Source organism: Centruroides sculpturatus, unplaced genomic scaffold (genome assembly GCF_000671375.1).
Source record: "Centruroides sculpturatus isolate CEXI.00-Female unplaced genomic scaffold, Cexi_2.0 scaffold1262, whole genome shotgun sequence".
Classification (NCBI taxonomy): domain Eukaryota; kingdom Metazoa; phylum Arthropoda; class Arachnida; order Scorpiones; family Buthidae; genus Centruroides; species Centruroides sculpturatus.
This window is the reverse complement of record NW_019385498.1, coordinates 219,143-235,275: the sequence shown is the minus strand read 5'-3', so window position 1 is coordinate 235,275 and position 16,133 is coordinate 219,143. Positions and strand designations below refer to the sequence as shown.

At 30.5% G+C, this 16,133-nt stretch overlaps 1 protein-coding gene across 1 annotated transcript in view; it reads left to right on the top strand.

The window, feature by feature from the left end:
• LOC111639546 (60S ribosomal protein L5-A-like) overlaps nucleotides 1-12,767 on the top strand; it is a 22,517-nt gene extending 9,750 nt beyond the window's left edge. The window contains exons 2-8 of the mRNA XM_023385432.1: nucleotides 978-1,047; nucleotides 1,135-1,250; nucleotides 1,566-1,700; nucleotides 7,639-7,841; nucleotides 8,353-8,530; nucleotides 8,769-8,857; nucleotides 12,614-12,767. Coding sequence (XP_023241200.1) covers nucleotides 978-1,047; nucleotides 1,135-1,250; nucleotides 1,566-1,700; nucleotides 7,639-7,841; nucleotides 8,353-8,530; nucleotides 8,769-8,857; nucleotides 12,614-12,719 — 897 coding nt within the window. The 3' untranslated portion in view covers nucleotides 12,720-12,767. The remainder of the gene's footprint in view (nucleotides 1-977; nucleotides 1,048-1,134; nucleotides 1,251-1,565; nucleotides 1,701-7,638; nucleotides 7,842-8,352; nucleotides 8,531-8,768; nucleotides 8,858-12,613) is intronic.
• Nucleotides 12,768-16,133: the final 3,366 nt, after the last annotated feature.

Below are 16,133 nucleotides of genomic sequence, written 5' to 3'. Positions count from 1 at the left end.
GAAATGTTTCTTTCACAAGAAATGTATAAAATTACAGTACTAAACAGACGATAGGTCGCCTAACTCGCCGTAGCGTGACGCTAGACGGCGAAAAATATATATTTAATTATAATAAAGTTACAATAAATTAAGTTAATATATAATTATATATACAGTACCTAATTTATATATAATTAATATATAATTATATGTACAGTACCTAATTTATATATAATTATATGAACAGATGATACTAAACTCAATTTATCCGCCTAAACATCCGTAGCGTGGCGCTACGGACGGTGGGAAAGTAGTTCAGCTGCCCGATGACGTTTTACGTATTATAGGAGTTATTTTTACCATTGTTTACGGATACTGCCACAATTTTTATAGGAATCATAACTATAGGAAACGGTTTTATAGGAAGATCTACTGTACATACAAAAATATTTCAAATGAGAGAAATGTAGTTATAGAAACAAATCAAGCTAAATTTTTGAAACAGCCAAGACAGGATAAGGTTAAAGACTAATTGTAGCTAGATGTGTTCAAATAAATCATAAAAACAATTTACGTGAAAAAGTAAATTGTTTATGAAATTGTTTTTTATGCTAAATCTTAATTTGTTTGAACACATGTGAACAGCAGCATTAAATGCAACTTTTATAATTGTTTAAATAGCAGTTTTTTTGATAAGGTGAGAGTGAATATTTTTCTTGAAAATAAATGAAATGGAAATGTTTAAAAGGCAAGTTTCATGAAATGCATTAGGTCAAAACAAATTATGTAAGAATTGATTTTTTCCAGACAAAAACAATTAGGCATAATTGTATTAAATATATATGTAAAATTTTCAAGCATTAGCATTTAGTACTGGAAAATTCTTTTATACTTTTACCACTTCAGTTTTCATGAAAAACAAATTTTTTTGTATATAAACACATTTTATAAATCTCTTAAACTATTTTTTAGTTATTAGTTAAAATTTTCAATTTTAGGGATTTGTAAAAGTTGTGAAGAATAAGGCTTATTTTAAGCGGTTTCAAGTAAAATTTCGTAGGAGAAGAGGTAAGTATTAAATATGTAACTTTTTGCCATATTTAATAGTAATGAAATATTTTCTTTGGTGTGAAATTTAAAACAAAAAAATTTCAGAGGGAAAAACTGATTATTATGCTCGTCGCCGGCTGGTGGTTCAGGATAAAAATAAATACAATACTCCAAAATATCGTATGATTGTTCGTTTTACTAATAAGGACATTATATGCCAGGTAATTTTTTTTTTAATCCAGTTGTATCATAGCTTTATATAATAAGTCAGAAAAATATTTTGAAACTGAAATTTTAAGTCTGTTTAAAGAAATTGATTGATAATTATTATAATTTTGAATCTGCACAGTAGTCTGGAATTGAAATTTTCTTCCAGACTATTCTAAATTAATTTCTAATTATTAAATTTAATGCACTGTGATGATTTAACTACCTGCCTTAAGAGTAAATTACATAATATCTTTATTATTAATCAACTTATTACTATATGTCAAGCTTGGCTTATGTGTAATTAAAATTTTCTGGTATATTAACAGATAGCCTATGCCAGAATCGAAGGAGATGTCATTGTGTGTGCAGCTTATGCTCACGAACTCCCAAGATATGGCGTGAAGGTTGGGTTGACTAATTATGCATCTGCTTATTGCACTGGACTTCTGTTAGCTAGAAGAGTAAGTGATATTTTAATCTTTAATTCATAAAAGTAGATAATACAATTTTTATTGATGTTTAACTGCTTATATATTAAAACAGTTGATGGTTTTAGTAGGTAAGCAGTTGAATGTCAATAAACATGCTGAAAAATATGTTTTAATGTTGTTTTGTTGTATTGTATTTGATTTGTTATCAGTAGAATATAAGACATTTTTTATTAAATTTTCTGTAATGTGACTATTATTTTGATAAATAGTTATTTGCTTAAGTACTGTTAACTAAATTTTCAGAAATGAATTTTCCATGTATAGACATTTTAATTGGGTACACTGAATTATAGAGCTAATTGTAACACACAGAAAATAAGAATGTGAGGAGACATGCCAATCAGACATAGCAGACAAAAAAAAATTTGACCTATGACCAAAAGAATGCAAAGCTTGCCAACAGTTCATAGCACTGTCTAATACAAAATATGTCCTATCACATTTTTACTTTCTTTCACATAGATAAACTCTAGTTATGTGTAACTTTATCTTCTGTTACATTTGGAAAAAGTGGAAAATTTGATAGTCAAATCTTTGTTCAGAGATTATTCATATAACAGTAAATCCCTTCATAATGATAAATAGTTTTCTACATAATTCCTATTAGCTTAATGTAAAACTTCCTTCAGTTTAACATTGTCCTCTACTGCAATACATTTTTTTATTGTACTTATTAAAATAAATACAAAAAGTGTTCTCCTTAAGAAATTATATTTTAGAATTAGTTTTAGTTTTACTTAGTTCATGTTTTATAGGAAGATTTGAATTCACAAGTTTTGGATTTTGATGTTTAACATACACTTAGAGATAATGTGACCTTTCGGGTCTGCACCTCTTTGGTACCCTGTCAGGATTGACACCATCGTGTTTCTCGGAACACGGAAACTGATGCGGCGATTACGTCATGCTGTCGCGTGAGCGGTCCCATACGTGGTCAGATGGATTTGTAATGTCAGTTTGAGAAACAACATGGGAAGTGACTCAGATACATTTAACAATTAACAATGGTTTATTTAAAAATCTATTGAATAAATTGTTGTCGCGGAGAGAGAGAGTTCACATACGATTCACGGGGTGATAAATACCTTTGGTAATAGATATCCCGATCGGGTCTTGTTGAATTGGAGAACAAGATCATCTTATGGGTTTTTTCAGGAGGTATCCAGTTCTGTTGGGTATTTTTAGTTATTCAGGCGATCGTGCACTAACACACACACACACACACAAAAAAAAGGTTATCCTATGGGCGACGATTAATTCGGTGACGATTAGATGGATGATGATTGAAGGGAGGACGACTTCTTTCCTCTCCGAGGACTAAAACGGCGACTAACTCTTTAGGCCGTCTCTGGTGATATTCACGGACGATTTCGGCCATGCAGAGGTTAATAGTTCACGAGAAAATGTAACGGGAGACTTTCTCAGGTAGCTAAGAACAACAATTGTTGCGTAATTCACGAAATGTTATTATTAAAGACTATTTCTAATATAAGAATTTCTGCTATCTCACAATAATATGCAATGAAACCACTTAAATCTTGTACTTGAGGAGACTAATAATACTTTATCTGTTCTAACATTACTAGTAGCCTGGGACGCCCCCTAGTGGGCGTTATTTACAAATAGCCATTACCCGTTGAATGGGTTAATTAATATTAAAATATTACCTTATACTGTATTACCTTAACTATTTCAAACCTTATCGTCTTACGTAGTGATTCAAACCTATCCGGTTTTTCGTTATTCGCCCCCTAGTGAACATTACATGCATTCCGTGACAATAATAAATTCCTATTACAAATATACTGAATTATTTATATTGTTATATTGACCAAATAATAATTTATTTGCCAAATGAATAATAATAATTTATATTGTTAATTTAAATAATAATTAAAATTGTTAATTTAATTTGAATGTTTGAAATATGACACACGATAAGGGCGCCTCTAGTGTCGGTTATCAAACGGTTACGGGACGGACGGACGGAAGGAAGGACAGACACCTGTTGAATGGGTTATATATATAGATGTAACTGTAGAAATAACCCTGTTTATAGACCAATGATGATGAGGAAGGGGATACTTTTAAAAAACTTACTATAACAATAAATCTCTCTACAATAATAATTTTTTTATTCTGCTAAATCTTGCTATAGAAGGATTTGATTGTATATATATACAGTCAAAAGATGAAAGAATTGTCTCAAATTTTTTCAACCTTTTATTATTTTAAAAATAATAATATCAGCATTCACTTATTAAGCATACATTTTCTAGATTAACAATTTCTACTGTATACCAAATAATAGAAATACACATTAAGAAATACATGGAGTTAATTTTTCCCCTGTAAATTTTCATAACTGATTTTAAAATGTTTCCAGATTAAATTCATTCTTCCAGTTTTCAAAATTATTTCTTGCTCATTATAATTTATGATTTTTTTAATACTTAAAGATTGAATTATTTATAATTGTATTTTTAAATTTAATGAAACATTAAGTTTGTGACAAATCTTTATAATAAAATGCTTAAAAATAACTGAAAAACATAATTATGAAGTATTATTTTTCCAAAAAATGTTAATTGTATTGGGCATGAATAAACTGTCATATATTAATATGAAATAAGTGAAGTAATGCCTGAAAAGATTTGATTGTCAAGTCATAAATCTATGTACTTTTGGAATTGAATTAAAGAACATTTGATATCTACCCAAGACTTCTTTCTAATTTTGAATCTATTTTACTTTTAAAATTATATATTGTACTCATCTGTTTCATTGATTTAATTTTTACAGTCGTGTGCAAAAGTTTAAGACCACCCATAAAAGAACAAAATGGACTTACAAGTATTTTTATTGAAGAATTGAAATTAAACCCAGTATTTTTTAGCACCTCCTTTGTTTTTAATCACTGCTGCAATCCTGTTAGGCATATTATAGATCAGAGAATGACAGTAGGCTTGAGAAATCTCTATGCACCAGACATTCTTTGACTTAAACAAGTTCCGTAGCATTTGATGGTTGCTTTTCTGCCACTTTATTTTTTAAAGTACACCACAGATTCTCAATTGGGTTCAAATATGGGCTCTTACTTGGCCAGTCAATCACCTGAATTCTGACTTCCATTCATAGTGGTTTTAGGCAACAGGAAATAGAGCAGCAGTACCAGACACAGACATTGCACCCCATATCATCTGGCTTGGATGAGGTTTCATGATTGGACTCATATATCTTTTCTCATATCTCCTTCCCATTGGGCGGCGAACACTTCTAGCATGAGCAGAAAATTGCTGGATACTTGACTCATCAGAAAATTACACTGTTGTACTGTCTAGTTATGTTTCTGGGCGAAAAATCAGTCGTTTCTTTTTCATGTTTGGGTAAGTTGAGGTTCCTAGCTAGTTTGTAGAATAATAAAGCAAAATCTTTGGTCAAATGTCTTGAAATAGTACTCAAACTGATGTTTGTGCCCTTTGCAGCCAGAGTATGTTTAAGCTTCTTGCTGGAGGTTGTTGGAGACTTCACTACCATCCTTTGGATCACATGATCATCATGAGCACTCATTTTTCTTGGGTGACCACTTCTCTTCAGGTCTGTGTATTTTCCTGAATTGTTAAATTTACTGACAGTTTGATGAACAGCAGTCTTGCTCACATGTACTGTACCCTTTTAGCTATTTCATGTTCAGAAAAGCCAACTTTATGCAGGGCCACTATTTCTGCCCTTTTTGCAACAGTAGGTGATGGCTTTTTACCATTACAGTGATTAAAAAACAGCACCTCTATGGTTAAATCCACAAAACAATGGCGATGAATGAAATGGGGTGGTTATTTATAGCAGTCAAAAGTGTCTGATGCATTCAACACATAAAATGATGCAATATTCTGTGTAAATGATGCTATGTTTTAAAATACAAAAAATTGGCTGCTGGTCTTAAACTTTTGCGCACAACTGTAGATATACACAGTAACTTGTATTTATTTCATATTTTATTCTTTAGATTTTCAAAATCATGAATGCTATAAATTGTCATAGAATTACAGTCAAACCTTGGTGTACTAACTTAATTCATTTCTAAAAGTTGTTTGGAGACCAATTTGTTCTCAAATCAATACAAATTTTTCCATAAGAAACAACATAAAATGGATTAATCCATTCCTGACACCCAAAACAAAACCTGTTTTTTACCTTAGCTGTATTAATTGGTATGCTATAATATATTAATTGCATTTGTAGACATTATTATGCATGAAATACAACTAAAAAAGACTTTATTTTGGGGTCAGGAACAGGCTAAACCATAAAATGCCTATAAAGGCTATATTATATTACTTTATTTATATCTACCTGTATTTATTCTATATATATAGTATTATTAAAAGCAAAATGTTCCCCACTGGTAACCAAAACTGACACTTTACAAAAGTACTATAAATAGACCCAACTCCAACTGCCAAGATGAAATGTAACCAAATCTATCAAGATCAATAACAAGTACTTTATCAACACTTCAAAATATTGTTTTTCAATTGATTTGATTTCAACTTAATTTATCTTATTTTTAGTTTGTTTTAATGTAAAGATCAGTTTTAATTATTAGTTTTAGTTTAATTAACTGGTTATCTAGTATTAATAAATACAGTGAACCTCGGTATACGACCTTAATCCATTCCTGGTGTTTGGACTTATACTGAATAAGATGTATACCAAACCAGCCTTTTCCATAAGAAGTAATGTAAAAATGATTAATCTGTTCTCATGTAAAAAAAATGGCTGGCTTTAAACATCTCGCTTTCCTCGCTAGTTCCTACTTGATTTTTTCATGAGATCAGCATGTATTCTTTTAGCTTTCTTGCAAATAATTTCTTCTGATATGCTGTCGCCAGCATGCTGTTTTTCAGTTATCCAAAGCAAAAGCAATTTCTCAACATGATCTGATGTCTTCGATCTCTATTTAGAAATTGATTTAACTCCTTTCGAAACGTTAGCAGATTTAATAATGTCTTTATTTTTCACAATTGTCGATATCATCGTTCTCGGAATACAGTATGCAACAGTTAAATCTCGAACATGCATGCCACCTTCATATTTCTCAACATTCTCTTTTTTCAGTTCCATTGTGATTCTAGTCATTTTTTATTTTTCTGTTGTCTTTTTGCAATTCATGATTAATAAAAATAATAAAATGTTACTTACAAATTAAAATCAGAAGAAATTTAACAAAGTTATAAACCGTGGCATTGCAAACATCTAGTCTGGTCTAGTACACCGATAGTGCTACTTGTTCATAGATGACGTGTATAATTGAATTAAGTTGTATACCAAACAAAAGTCGTATACCGAGCAAAATTTGTTTCATCCAAACAGGACCTATTCCGAATTGGACGTATACCAAGGTTCCACTGTATTGATATTATATTAGTATATTTTTGTAGTTAAATTTAACTTAAGCTCAAATGCTATTTATATTACATGAATGTCAATTAATGCAGTTTTTATTAATTTGATGTGTAAAGGAAAATGGAAATATATCTTTTCTACATGCATGTTGAAATGTAATTTAAATAGCAACATCGTGATTTGCTATGTGACATAAGGTGATCTTGGCACCACCTAACTTCAGCATTTCTTTAACACGGGAAGTATACGAAGTTTACCATCTTTAGGCAGTTTTTGCCAGTTGGTTTGTTTGGAAACTTGGCAATTTGAGAAAATATGGCATTCAAAATTTTGTTTGTAAACGGGCATTCGTAACCCAAGGTTTGACTGTATTAAATTGTATTGTAATATTGTTGCTTTTGCTACTGTTTATTATAGATTAAATCATTTAAATATATTCCACAATTTCTGAGAATTTTTTATCTTTCTTCATAATTGCTTTGTTTGTTTAATTTTCTTCTAGCTTCTTAAAAAATTTGGATTAGATGAAATATATGCTGGTTGTGTAGATGTTACAGGAGAAGAATATAACGTTGAAGATATTGAAGGACAACCAGGTGCTTTCCGTGCTTATCTAGATGTTGGACTTGCTCGTACCACTACAGGAGCTCGTGTTTTTGGAGCAATGAAAGGCGCTGTAGATGGTGGAATTGATATTCCCCACAGGTATTGTTTAATTAATATTGTTACATATATTTTGTATTAATACATTATTTATTCACAATTTTAATGATATACATGTTTTATTGAACTTTATCAGTTATCATTATATGATGATTAATGCTTAACTTGTGTATTATATATGTACTGTACATATATATTAGTATGTGCAGTATGTAGTCATGTTCAATAAAAATGTTATGAAGAAAGTGCAATCTCTGAGTACAAAAAAGTAGCAATTGCTATCAAATCCAATTCATAGTTTAATAAAATAATTTCATTTTATTAAACTATGAATACTAATGAAACTAGAAACTGGATTTGATAGCAATTAAAACTGAAATAAAGGAAAATACTGTATAAGAAAATTTCAGACTGATTTGATGGGTCTGTATGTTAAAAATTTTTGTTTCATATGACAGTATTTTTTATTTTTTCATTAATTTTTTTTTCTTTATTCTTTACTGAAATTTAAATTAGTTTGAATATATCATAAATTTTTTTTTTTTCTTTCCAGCAATAAACGATTTCCTGGTTATGATAGTGAGACTAAAGAGTTTAGCCCTGATGTCCATCGCAAACATATTTTTGGACAACACGTTGCAGATTATATGCGAATATTAATGGAAGAAGATGAAGAAGCATATAAAAAGCAGTTTTCTCAATATATCAAACTGGGAATTACAGCTGATGAAGTAAATTTTTCTTAACTTGTATCTCTTGTTAATTTAAAATTTATATTCTGGTAGATAGTGTATTTAATCTTTATGTTCCCAATTGATATAATCCTAATTTAAAATTTTAGTTTAATAACAAATACTATTAGTTTATGAGTTAAGAAATTGCTCTCTCATTAAATTATAATAAAATTAATTAATCAAACTATTGTATTTGAGTTTTAAAAAATTTAAAGCTTTTATATTTCTAAATCAGTTGGAAGACATCTATAAGAAGGCTCATGCTTCTATCAGAGCTGATCCAGAAAGAAAACCGCAGCCTGAGAAGACAGTTGTTAAAAAGAGGTAAAATTATTATTATTAGTGGGTTATACTCAATTCACACTGGTGGCTGTGTACTATGCCGGACCAGAGTCAAGGCATAGCAACCAAAAACTAACATTAAATAAGTGTGTCAGTGTGTGTGTGTGTGTATTCAGGAAATTTCTAACAATATATTCCATGTATTCAATATAGTGGCCTTCTGTAGTGTGATGTATGTATTTCTATTGAATTGTAATGTTTCCAGGCTTTTGTGTAGTGTGTGGGGGTATCATACCTGGGAGAGGGTGCTGGATCCTGAGAGACTGCTAGTGAATATTTTAGCTTTTGTATTTTTCAAAGTTTTTTGCTATAATTCTTATAATTTGTCAGGGTTGTTATACATTTTTGGAAAGCAGTTTTCTTACTGATCAAGAATATATCAAGTTTGTTAAGATTGGATGATTTTACACGTTTTTGAAAATCCCGATTTTTCCGGCTCGATTATCCGGATCATCTTGACCAATCAATATGTATAGTGATAATAATAGAGCCACTTCTGATGAAACGAAAAGTACTTTAACTAATAACGTGAGACCTGATAAGCTTGGCATAGGCATATGTTGAATAAGAAAAATTAGGAATAGTGGAATTGCAGTAGATTTAAACCATAAGAATGAGATAAACTACTTTAAAGAGAATGTTGAACAAATTCCAGGTTTAGTATCACATTTGTCAAAAAAGAGACTACCATTAGTCAAAATTGCTTCCGTTCTGAAAACCATTAATAAAGAGGATCTTGCTTTAGACATTTTTGAGCAAAACCCGTACATTTTTCCCACCTACACTGAATGCACTTTTATTGAAAATGTTAACATAAGGCTTCCACTTAACCAAAAAAATGAAAATCATATTTCCTGGATTCTTGAAGTATCCACAAATTAGAGAAAGTATGATAAAAGCAGGAAAAATCCATCTTCTTTGGACAACCTGTCCTGTCTTTGACTTTCTCCCTATAACACAGTGCTATCGCTGTTTATCATTTGGACATTTTGCGAAAAATTGTTCTTTAAAAGAAAATGTGTGTAGCATTGTAATGGAAATCATTTAAATAAAGATTGTCAAAACAAACATGACTCACCGAAGTGTGCTAACTGCTTGAGAAAACAGAGTACAGAATTGTCACAACACAATGGATAAAACTTGTCCAGTGTATCTAAGAGAAAAAACTAAATTCCAACAAAGAACTGACTACATAATACAGTGATCTGCAAGGCTACTTCACAACTCAAGGATTAACTGGTGTCTGGAGATTGTGATCTGACATTTGTATTTTGGAACTGTAAAATGAATATCGTTGTATAATAATTGATTCTTGTATAATTTTAATTAATGATCTTAGTTCTTTCTAATAATTGTTACCAAGGACCATCCATTTTGTCATATAAATTGTATGTACTTAGCATACTTTGAATTTCCTTTATTGTTTGTACTTTGGTGTCAATGACACACTTTTAATGTCAAGTATTTCTCTCTGATTGGCAAGTTGCTGATTATTGTACTTGTTTATTGTGTCATATGTATTGTATAATCAAGTATATATATTTGATAATAATGGTGAATTTTACATGTTTTTCCATACTAACAGCAACTTGTCAGGAATTTGTATATAGATCAGTTAGTTTGTTTTGTTTTTATTTTGATTTTCATGTTATTGATGTACTATTTTATGTATTTTATTTCTTATGTTCTTTTAATTCTTCATCATTAGAGTTATGTGTACAACATCTATACCTGAGCATTGTAATTTCTGTGTGTACAACCGGTAATTTACCAAAGCGGGGCCGGTCTGTATATATATATACAGTCGACCCCCCTATAACGTACGTTCTAATAACGACAATTCCTATAACGTAACGAAAAAATTGTACAAACTCTCGTAAAACATACCTCCCATAACGTCGTTTCGCGACAAGATTGATAGAGTCTGGACCAATAGTGGATGAGCAGCCGAACTACTTTCCTCCGACCCTGCGCCACGCTACGGAGCGGCTAAATTGAGTTTGCTATCGTCTGTTTAGTATTATATATAAATTATATATAAATTAGGTACTGTACATATAATTATATATTAATTATATATAAATTAGCTACTGTATATATAATTATATATTAACTTAATTTATTGTAAGTTTATTATAATTATATATATGCTTTCTGCCGCCTGGCANTATTGTATAATCGAGTATATGTATTTGATAATAATGGTGAACTTTACATGTTTTTCAATACTAACAGCAGCTTGTCATGAATTTGTACATAGTTGTATATAGATCAGTTAACTTGTTTTGTTTTTATTTTGATTTTCATGTTATTGATGTACTATTTTATGTATTTTATTTCTTATGTTCTTTTAATTCTTCATCATTAGAGTTATGTGTACAACATCTATACCTGAGCATTGTAATTTCTGTGTGTACAACCGGTAATTTACCAAAGCGGGGCCGGTCTGTATATATATATATACAATAAAATAATGAATGAATGGTATCACACCTGTACAGGAGAGAACGACAGGTACAATAAGCACCCTTTCCATCCTCCGTAGATGCCTTATTTCCTGGGCAAGTTCTGTGTACTTGCTAATTTTTTCAGTGAATGTGTTTTGTATATTGTGTGTGTTTGGAACAGGTATGTCTACAATATATGTGATTTTATTGTGTTTGTCAATGAGTGTGAGGTCTGGTCTGTTGTGGTAAATAGTTTCATCTGTGATTATGGCTTTGTCGTAATACATTTTGTGGTTGTTTTCCAATAGTGTCTGTGGAATGTATTTGTAGTATGGTTTGTGGATGTCTAATAATTTGTGTTTGTTTGCAAGCTCTTGGTGTATTATATTTGCTACTTGATTCTATCCAAGAGCTTGCAACCAGAAGTAATGTGTTGTATAGTTTCTGGCATGATGTGATTATCGTTATTATTTTAATAGATATTAAGTAAAAGAGGTATTACCAAATTATACCTCTATTATTAAATTACTTAAAATCTAATTATTATTAAAAGCAAAGTAGTAGCCTGATTAATTAGTGATTATTTTGGTTTAATATTATAATGGTTAGTGTAAACCTAAGCATTAATTTTAAAATAAAGTAATAAAAAATAAATACTGGAGTGTGTTTTAAAATACCATGTTAAAATGAAATACTATCATGCTGGATAAAATTTTTTCACTATCTGACTGTTTTAAAATTGAAATTGTGAAATTTCAAATACAGTATAAATCGAAGGGTTGGATGTGGGGTATATCACACATTCTTTTATTGATTAGAGCTTTGTACTTAGTAAAAAAAAGTTTATGAAGTTATTCCTTCCAGTTTTTCATCATCTGGAAATTTAGTTTTTAAGAGAAATGCCATTATGGTATTTAAGAAATATAATTAAATGTGTGACAATTAATTTGAAGCATAGTTAATTTGACAGCTTTCCTAACAAAATTTTGATTAATTTCTTTGGTGCAATACTTTTGGTTTAATAATTTTAATTGAAAATTTAATTGAAAGATTTAATTTGTAATAACCGAAATTATTTCTGCAATGAATTGAATGTAGATAATTAATTATTTGCTATTATAATAACAATAAAAATAATAAATATATATATAGCTATGAAATTAAAGTAGCTCTTTTAAATTTTTTCAAAAATAATTGGTTATTATTTAAGTTATTTATGCAAAACTTCAAAAGAATCAATTTGTTTTTTAGATTCTAATTGTAATGAAAATATAACTTTTATTTTACTTAGATGGAATCGGGCTAAGATGACACTGTCAGAACGTAAAAATAGAGTGGAGCAGAAGAAGAAATCGTTCTTGAAGAAATTAAATGCTGGGGAAGGCCAAACAGACTAGATAAAATTTTTTATTGAAACTTGGCAATAAATAAATGGAAAAAAAGTATGTGTGGGTTTTTAATTAAAATTTTAAGTAAACTGGAAATGCATTACAGATTGTAAATATCTTAAATTCATTTTTCACATGAACAGTGATGGCCAATTAAAAGCCAAATCCAGCTTAAATTAAAAATTAGACCACCTAATGTCATTGGTGCATGTATTAAGACTAAACAAAAGCAAGTTAAACCAATGACATTATGTAGACTTTTTCTGTGACAGACTGGTTGTTCAACATTGGATTGCAGTTATGTTTTTATTCCATATTACTTAAATAATATGGAATAATTATTTAAGCCCTGGACAATAGATATCTGCACGAATTTAATATCGAGGTTAAATACATACTAATCTACAGGATCATACTCAAAGCATTACACAAACCTCAACAAACTACCGGTAGATTTTGGGCTGATAAAATGTATTCTGTAGATTAACGAAGAGGAAAGTAGCATATGCTAGTTCTGATTGTGATGTGGAATGTCTGTCCCCAATTGATTTTCGTCAGTGGAGATTTCATACAATATTTAAAGAATGCCTACTGCGTAAATTCGAATTAAAAAATTGTTTACAATCTGAAAGGATTATTTAGTTTTTCATTAATAAGCAGGCCGGTTATATTTAAGTGTTAAGGCGTTGAAACATTCAGTAGAGAAGGAGGATTAAATAACCAAATATCTTAAGCTAAAATAGATAAACTTAATTAACCAGATATTTGGAAGTATAAAATAAAAACGAAAAATGGTGCAGAACAAACGAAACAATGCAGAAACTCCATTGTTCTAATTGGAATTTATTCATTTTTGCTTAATATAGTCAATTTTTCCCCTATCTATACACCATATTAATTTAGTATACATAATTGTGTAAATAAACACTGAAAATTTAACTACAAATAAATAGTATTGTCTACATCAAGGGTGTCCAACCTTTTTGTTTCTCTGGGCCACATTGTATATTATATGTACTTGTGGCCCAATCTAGACATGTTAATCCTTAAATATATTTGTATATTTAAGGATTAACATGTCTAGATTATAGTAATAAGTATTAAATCTTTATCACGAAAAAGGATATTTTAAAAAATTACTTTTACAGACACTTTCAATTTTTACTTAGAAATAGATAAATTCATTTATTACAAAGGATACAAACAAAAATTTATTTGAAAAAAAATATTTTGTTTTATTTGGGTCTCTAATAAAAATAACGAAAAAACATTTTAAAGTGCGTTTTTATTTGACTAATATATTTATAAATAATATGTAGCCCAAAAGTGGCGCAAAGTAGCCAAGTCATGCAACGCTGGAAGGAATACTAAATAAAGGATAATAGACCCAAATTCGGGGGGGAGGAAAGGACAAAAGATAAAGAAGTGAGGAAGGTTGGAAAATTAAGGGTCCATATTTGCATAACAAAGTCTAAGCTTTCTCGCTACTTTTTATTTTTTGGCCTTTCCCCGAATTTGGGACTATAATTCTTTGAGTTCAACTTTAGCTTTATTTAGTATTCCTTCCTCATTCACACATTTCCAAGTATTTGAAGATATTTCCTTTCCACTCAAAAATAAAATATATAAAGATTTACGGCATTGTGAAACCTTTTTTTTAGTTTATGCCGGTGAAATAAAATAAAAATTTGTCGGTTTTGTTTACACGTTTATTGGGCCGCGGGTTGGACACCCCTGGTCTACATTAAAAAATAGTACAGTACTCGTGCATATACAGTTCATATAAATGCGTGTCTTTTTATTAACAAGGTCGGAGGGCAATTGCATAATTGGAATTTTACTGTACTCAGCTGCATTAAAATGCTTTATTCAGTCCTTATCGAACTTTGAGTGTAAAGGATAACTTGTTTTTGGCCATTTATTCTAGACCAGGGTTGGCAGTTTGTCAAGCGAGAAGAGCCAAATCGTCATGGAAACAGGATAACAAGTACAGTACCAGAGAGATGCTCCCTAGTGCGTGTTAAAGGTATTCCGTGACAATAATAAATTCCTATCTCAAATATACTGAATTATTTATATTGGCCAATGGCCAAATGAATAATAATTTATATTAGAGAGGTTGAGGCAGACGTGTAAACGTGTAGGTCGGACGTTCGGTGCCGCTTTCCCATAAGCCTAAAAGTTTGACAATGGTGTTTGGATAGTCGGTGGAATCACGCTCGACATTCCAAACACCATCGTCAAACTTCTAGGCTTACTGGAAAGCGGCACCGAACGTCCGTCCTACACGTTTAAAACGTCTGCCTCAACCTCTCTATTGTTAATTTAAAAGATAATAATAAACTCAGAAATTACCAAATACCACTACACATGCAAATGTAACTTGTTTGTTCGATACTTTCGAAACTCTGCATTACTTAGCCTACTAACTTAAGTTATCCTAGTTACATGTAACTAGGATAACTTAAGTTAGTAGGATATATTCGTCAAGTTAGTGTCATATATTCGTAAAACAAAACAGTAAACAATATTTATTAACAAAATATGTTAGACTAGCTGTTACCCGCGACTTTGCCTGCGTGGATTTTGCAAGCAAACACCATTTATATTCAGTATTTCAACAACCATAGTAATTGTAGTATAACACCTACCGCTGAGAATGATGAGAATTGCTGAGAATCAAACGAACTGTTTTCAATTTGATCAATTTTCTGGAACGTTTACAATCGTTCTATAATCGAACCAATATTCAATAATAAATTCGAATTTAAAACGATTCGAACATTTGGATAAAAATCGATATACAAAAATATTTATAACAATGTTTGAAATGTTATCAATTTAATACACTTAATTACTCAATGAAGACTAGACGTAGTTGAAAATAAAAAATCGCATCTAAAATAGTACAGTAGAAGCCGTTCTTCCGGTTAAGCCTTAATTCTCTCCCCCCGCGGGAGAATTTCGAAAAATCCATTCTTAGTTTTTTTATGACGTACTCTAACTGTGTACCAAATTTTGCCACTTTAGGTTCAGCGGTTTGCTCTAAGCGATGATGAATCAATCAGTCAATCACTCACACAGTCAGTCAGGACAAGTAATTTTATATACGGTATATAGATTTTATATAATAACTAGCAGGAAGGCCCGGCGTTGCTCGGGCAAAAGTAATGATAGTGAAGATTAAGATTATTACGTTTTAGTCAATCTTACCCGTTTTCACGGAATGCAAGAATTGGGTCCTCCTGTTTCCGGACTAATTAGAGCATTTTTTAGATGGGTCTAAAAATATATTCGATTTCTCGCAAAAACGAAAAAAACTGCACCTGCGTCTTGCACGTCGCTTTCTCTTAACACTTCCATTGTTACACAACACTTCCATTGTTGATGGAAGTGTTAAGCCTTAATCCTGTCCCTCTCTTC